At 47.3% G+C, this 7500-nt stretch overlaps 1 protein-coding gene across 1 annotated transcript in view; it reads left to right on the forward strand.

The window, feature by feature from the left end:
- arb2a (ARB2 cotranscriptional regulator A) overlaps positions 1–7500 on the forward strand; it is a gene marked incomplete at its 3' end in the record, with an annotated part of 273502 nt that overhangs the window by 129010 nt on the left and 136992 nt on the right. The window contains exon 7 of the mRNA XM_079517005.1: positions 45–296. Coding sequence (XP_079373131.1) covers positions 45–296 — 252 coding nt within the window. The remainder of the gene's footprint in view (positions 1–44; positions 297–7500) is intronic.

Raw genomic sequence — 7500 nt, forward strand, 5'->3', positions numbered from 1 at the left:
TTCCCTTCAACCCCTCCTCCTCCTCCTCTTCCTCCTCTATGCAGGACGGCTATGGCGTGCTGGTGCTCAACCCCAACGAGAACTACCTGGAGGTGGACAAGCCGGCCCGCTCCTCCTCCCCCCCGCTGCCCTCCTCCTCGGCCGCGGAACCCTCCTCCACGGCGGAGCCGCCCTCGGACGAGCCCGCCGAGAAGAGGGAGCGCAAGGACGACAAGGACGCCAAGCGGAAGCGGGAGTTCTACGAGAAGTACCGCAACCCGCAGAAGGAGCGGGAGACGGAGCAGATCCCCATACGGGTGAGCGGGGGGGGGGGGGGGGGGGGGGAGGGATACTTGGTGGAAAGGGGAGAGGACGCAGGAAAGAGAAAAAGGAGACCAGGGAGGGAGGGATGGGATGGGAAACGGTTGGATGGAGGGAAGGATAGAGGTTCATGAAAACAGGAATGAGGGAGGAGGAGGTGGCGAGTGCTAAGGGAGGGGGGGGAGGGGGAGGGGGGGGGAGGGGGGGGGGAGCTGAGGATGCGAGGGAATGAGAGGGAGGGGAGAGGAGATACTAGGTAACAAGGAAGGGAGGCAGAGAGAGAGAGAGAGGCTCTTGTGTGGTCAGGCGGTGTGTGTGAAGAGGTTGGCCGCGCTCCAGTCGCCTCTCACTGTGCAAGTGTTAACCACATGGCTTCTCTCTCTCTCTCTCTCTCTCTCTCTCTCTCTCTCTCTCTCTCTCTCCCTCCCTCGGAGGGTGGGCCGGTCAGGGCAGCTCTGGCCCCTTCGCTCTTGTTGACCGCTGGGATTATTATCTCTCTAACACACACTCTGTAAACACACCACAGCATTCTTATCGTCCGGCACTGACCGTACACCAGCACCTAATCACGCGTGCACACATGCACGCACGCACGCGAGCACACACACACACACACACACACACACACACACACACACACACACACACACACACACACACATACCTCCAGGCACCGAGCTTGGTCAAGTCCGCCGTTTTGGTCAAACAAAGGAAGTGAACCCCTTTGCATAAATCTGTCTCATTATCCAAATAAATATAGGCACAGTAATGAGAAATGAAAACGGTGTTCTTCTCTGACGTTTGTTTCGCTGTGGTCTTAATGCACTCATTATGGAGCTGAAAAAGAACTCCTGTGCTTGATAAGGTGTGGGGTGGGCACATTCTTTCACGGGGCTGCCGAGCATATTAACCCTTTCTTTGTCTCCCGGTTCTCGTATTCAGTAAGTAGTACAGTGGATTTTTAAAAAAGCAACATATTCCTCGACCCCCCCCCCCCCCCCCCCCCCCCCCTGAAGTGAAATTTGGGCGTTAGTGAAGCCGGTAAGAGGACAAACATACAGATACTTAAGAAGCAATGACCTCAAAGTAAACACACAAAAAAAATCCACATGTATAAATAAATATCGCCGCGTTAGTATACTGTAGTATTCATAACCCCAAAGCTATAGGACTCGACACAGGCAGGTCTCCATGCAGCACAATGCATGCCATGCGCTGATGATGCAGAGCGGGTATTAGACATTATAAACACAAGTACAGTATGTACAGAGACTGTACAATTAACGCGACGGAGCAAGTAGTCCAATTATGGCGTCTTAAGTGGTCTGAACCAAATATGCTTCAGGGTAATGAAAATGGTTTAATAGGAGCCATAGAGATGAAGTGCACGCAGACGAGTGCATGGTGTTTCCTGATGAATGGTGCTCTCAGTATCCGAGAGGGAAAGAGAAAATGTTAGCCTTTCGCTAAATTAACCCCTTAACCCATTTTAGACCTGAGCTCAGATTCTAGAAATGTCTTCTACATCCTGACAGTTTTCTGAAAAAGCTATGTTTCTATGTCAGTGGTTCTTTGATTTTTCAAAAAATAGCAGACCTACAAGCTCGTAGCGCGCCACTCGGTGGCGCGCTATGAGCTTGTAGATCTGCTATTTTTCTATAGCTAAAGCATAACATAATGCTGACACCAAAAGGGGTTCCCGCCCAGAATGGGTTAAGTCCTACGGTATTGCAAATAATAGACTAAATGTTATGAGCATTTTCTTTTTTTTTGGTGGAAATTCTTGAACAAACGGTAAAAAATGGGGCTCACCAGGTTGAGCGCGGTTGGCGTGAGGTGAAAGTCGACGCCCGCGCAATCAGATGTCAGTCTATCTCTGAAGGCCCGGACCGCACCAATGCAACTCAGTCGCAACTCATTGCAACACAAAACCGCTTGAAGGTCAACCGCGCCACTGCAACTCCTTGTAATATAATGCAATAATGGTTGCAGACAGTGGACTTTAACCCATTTAGGCCTGACCTAAAAAAAATAAAAAATTCTTCTAAATCCTCCAGTTTTCTGAAATCAATATTTTCACGATTTTTCAAAAATAGCAGATCTACAAGCTCATAGCGCGCCACCGAGTGGCGCGCTACGAGCTTGTAGATCTGCTATTTTTCAATAGCTAAATTATAACATAATGTTTAAAACACCAAAAGGGGTTCCCAACTTCCCGCACAAAATGGGTTAAAGTGCATAGTTCTATTTGTACACTCAGATTTAACGTATAGCACTCTTACAGCGTCTTACCTAGGGCTGCCACTGTTCATTATTCTCGTAACGATTATCTATTAATCGAAAGAAGCGTGATTTTTATCATTTTTTTTTTTATTATCAAGAAGTTGCCCTGTGACAAATCAAAATACTTTTATAGATAAATAGTATAGCTTATAATAACCCTAATATACAATTCTGGTCATAATGCAGTATACATTCATTGGAACATACAGCACCTTAATACTACCAGTAAGACGCCAGGGTGAGGTTGCGTGCACGCATCCGCCTGGGTGACGGCATGCAGGCAGCAGACTGCTGGGTGAGCGCTGGCGCTTTGGCATGGGGGGGGTCAGATCAACATATGGAATGAATTCTGTACTGGCCATATATGGAGCGTGTCTTGAGTGTACAGGGTTTTGATGAGGTCAGATCAAGAAGAGTTGCTGGCCGGCTCCATATGCAGATCTAGGTGATGATCCAGTCTTCTCCATGTATGGCTATCCAGGGTTAGATGAGGTCAGTGTCGTGACCCAGGAAATCATAGTAAAAGCGACCTTCGGTCGCGACCACGCAACACTTTATATTACTTAAAGGCTGGGTCTATAATGCATTGCAATCGCATTTATAATGCATTACAGTTGGAGGCCATCGATATTGTCCTTTTCTTTTTGCTGAGGTTTGCGTGATCTGCGCAAAAGGACAGTTAACCCATTTTGGGCGGGAACCCCTTTTGGTCTTTTAAACATGTTATAATTTAGCTATTGAAAAAATAGCAGATCTACAAGCTCATAGTGCGCCACCGAGTGGCGCGCTACGAGCTTGTATGTCTGCTATTTTTGAAAAATCGTGAAAATATTTATTTCAGAAAACTGGAGGATTTAGAAGGATTTTATTAAAATTTTGAGGTCAGGCCTAAATGGGTCAAATGATAAGGGACAATATTGGTGGCACCCAACTGTATATTACTTAAAGGCTGGGTCTATAATGCATTTCAATCGCATTTATAATGCATTACATTACACATTATTTATAATGCACGGTAATGCTTCATAACACTCTTCATAAATGTTTATAATTATGCACAACAACATCATAATAACAAAGACACTTTATTACTTACTAAGTTAAGGTCGGTATAATTTGCTGTTCCACCGAGCTTATAATGCAATATGACCAGCACTTATAATTCGTCATAAACATTGTTATAAGTTGTCGTGCATGATTATAAGCATTATAATGTGCCTCATAAGCACATTATAATGCATTTCAATGGATTAGACACACACACTTATAATGGATTATAGACCCGGCCTGCGTTACTGATGTTTACATTTTCGTATATCACTTTAAAAACGTATAATAATAATCGAATAAATCAACGAGTTCCATTAACCGTTGCAAACCTAGTATTGTATTTGTCTCGTTTCTGTGGATGGCAGTAGAGTTCCACCCGGGGGTGTGTGTGTGTGTGTGCGTGCGTGTGCGTGTGTCCAGCATTGTGTGTGTGTGTGTGTCTGCATGCGTGCGCGCACACACACAGACACACAGACACACACACACACACACACACACACACACGCACACGCACACACACACGCACGTGCGCAGCTCTGTGAAAGACGTCAGTCTTTGCGCTGTGTGACAGGAGTTAGTACTGGCGCGGTGGGACTTGCAGGCCGTGTGTGAGCGAGCTGTCATCGCTAGGCGCTTTCTTCCTCCCCCCCCCCCCCCCCTCCCACCCACCCCCCCCCACCCCGCTTGACAGTACCTTTACACATATCCTAATAAGAGATAATTAGCTGCAGCGTTAGCGTTAGCGCTACTCTCTGTATTATACCTCCTCATAAGTGTGCAGCGGCTTCCCGTCGGTCATACACCCCAACAGGGTGTCTTCACACATGCACACCTTTTAATGGAAAGGTGCTGCCGAGATTATTCTTTTTTCTTTTTCCTCTGCATTATAATAACGCAACAATTCAGGCATTTAGCAGACCACTCTATATTATAATACATCATAATAAATACATAATATAAATAGTCATCAAGGATCATAAGCAAGCTAAGAACCTATAACATCCGTCTAACAGTAGAATATCACACTTTGAAGATATGGGGTGGCAAAGCAACACAAGTTGCTTTGCACTTTTAATGACTGCCATGAACAGAGATCTCCGTCTTTTAAAGTGATGTATTATAAATGCACTTATACTGCTTCATAAGACTATAAATCGACACACACACACACACACAAAGTGACCATATCATATATTTATAAATATTTTAACTTGCAAGGACCATGCTATCGCATGACAATCTCATATTCTTTCAATATCTCTTTCCTTCATCTCCATGACCCCCCTCCTCTCTCTCTCTCCCCCTCTCTCCCCCCCCCCCCCCCCCCCTCCCCTCTCTCTCTCTCTCTCTCTCTCTCTCTCTCTCTCTCTCTCTCTCTCTCTCTCTCTGCCCTAAACCCTCTGCACTGTGTGGTGCTAGCAGCAGCATCAGATCATTAGCATGGCTGCAGCCAGGGTTTTCCCCACCAACTCTGCTGGGCAAGCAGGCATCGGTCTGCTGTTATTCACATTGTGCTATTAGCATGGCCTGCAGTAGCTTCCATCAAGGCTGCATAATGCATGTTGGGCTGACTGAGAGGCAATGCACTGAAACACTGGCTCTGCGTCTTGTGGTTTTTCTTCTAACTTTTTTCTGTGCTCAAGGCAGACACCAATGGGCAAATCGAACTCTCAAGGCGAACGTGCCCTTGCCATAGCCCTAGTCTTGACACACTTGCAGGCTTATGCATAGGTTTAAATGTAATTTTTATAGCATGTATATCTATCTGTAAATGCACCATGTCTCTGTCTGTGTGTACGGCTGTAATGCTCGTAACTCAATAACTGTTCGCCCCACCGACTTCACATTTCAGACACACGCATTCCACACCCCCACAGGGAGTGCAGTTCCCGGTGTCGAGTCGGTCGGAACCACAGTTGTCCAGAACCGCCACAAAAGGCCTCTGCCCGGGCGCTGGACAGGGCCTCTGCCCAGACTCCATATATGGAGCTGGCCTGTTCTGACTTCACAACACTTCATATTTGGGCATGCCTGCCACAGAACTCCATATATAGGAATAAAGTGATACAGAAACAGATGCATGAATCTCCATATATGGGCATAAAAGGGACACAGACAGATGGGTGGAACGGGTAATCTGACACGGGTACAACGTGTATTGCATAGCCGGGTGGCGCATGCATCTCCAACTTCCATCGTTACCGACTCGGTGCTCTACAGCCGGGCACCGGTCTAGTGACTCGGTGCTCTACAGCCGGGCACCGGTCTAGTGACTCGGTGCTCTACAGCCGGGCACCGGTCTAGTGACTCTGTACTCTACAGCCGTGGCACCGGTCTAGTGACTCGGTGCTCTACAGCCGTGGCACCGGTCTAGTGACTCGGTGCTCTACAGCCGGGCACCGGTCTAGTGACTCGGTGCTCTACAGCCGTGGCACCGGTCTAGTGACTCGGTGCTCTACAGCCGGGCACCGGTCTAGTGACTCGGTGCTCTACAGCCGGGCACCGGTCTAGTGACTCGGTGCTCTACAGCCAGGCACCGGTCTAGTGACTCTGTGCTCTACAGCCGTGGCACCGGTCTAGTGACTCGGTGCTCTACAGCCGTGGCACCGGTCTAGTGACTCAGTGCTCTACAGCCGGGCACCGGTCTAGTGACTCGGTGCTCTACAGCCGGGCACCGGTCTAGTGACTCGGTGCTCTACAGCCGGGCACCGGTCTAGTGACTCGGTGTTCTACAGCCGTGGCACCGGTCTAGTGACTCTGTGCTCTACAGCCGTGGCACCGGTCTAGTGACTCGGTGCTCTACAACCGTGGCACCGGTCTAGTGACTCGGTGCTCTACAGCCGGGCACCGGTCTAGTGACTCGGTGCTCTACAGCCGGGCACCGGTCTAGTGACTCGGTGCTCTACAGCCGGGCACCGGTCTAGTGACTCGGTGCTCTACAGCCGGGCACCGGTCTAGTGACTCTGTGCTCTACAGCCGGGCACCGGTCTAGTGACTCTGTGCTCTACAGCCGGACACCGGTCTAGTGACTCTGTGCTCTACAGCCGGGCACCGGTCTAGTGACTCTGTGCTCTACAGCCGGGCACCGGTCTCTAGTGTAGACCGGATTCCAGGTTAATTTGTAGACCATCCTATAGTTTGTATAGATCATATTATTGTACATATTATTGTTTTGATATTATATTGTTTAGACTGACGATAGGTTCTTGATGTACCTCGTATGATCCTGGATTACTATTTCTATGCATTTGATGTATTGCATTGTGTTTGCCTTGCTTACTGTATCACTACAATCTTTTGTGATGGGGGTTCACAGCCAAATACATATAATTGTGGGGGTCAATGACGTGGAAACAAGTTTGAGCACCACTGACTGACATGGCACCATACGTTTTTCAGAAAGCTCTTAGTGGGTTAAGTGGTTAAAATGGCATCCTTGATTATGTTTGTTTATTTATTTGATATGGACATCACAATCACATTGCACACACATTGTAGATGCGTTGCTTACAGTGTTAGCACAAGTGCTAGTTTTCACCACCTGGCCACAGGATACTTTAAAAATTCGGTAGCACTTTAGTTTAAAAAAAACAAATTAAAAAGTTAAAAAAAAAGAATATATACTAATAATATTTTACATACAAATTATACCCATTACATTAACCCATTCTGGGCGGGAACCCCTTTTGGTGTTTTAAACATTATGTTATAATTTAGCTATTGAAAAATAGCAGATCTACAAGCTCATAGCGCGCCACCGAGTGGCGCGCTACGAGCTTGTAGGTCTGCTATTTTTGAAAAATCGTGAAAATATTTATTTCAGAAAACTGGAGGATTTAGAAGAAACTTTTTAAATTTCGAGGTCAG

This window comes from Electrona antarctica (genome assembly GCF_951216825.1).
Source record: "Electrona antarctica genome assembly, chromosome: 12".
Lineage (NCBI taxonomy): Eukaryota > Metazoa > Chordata > Actinopteri > Myctophiformes > Myctophidae > Electrona > Electrona antarctica.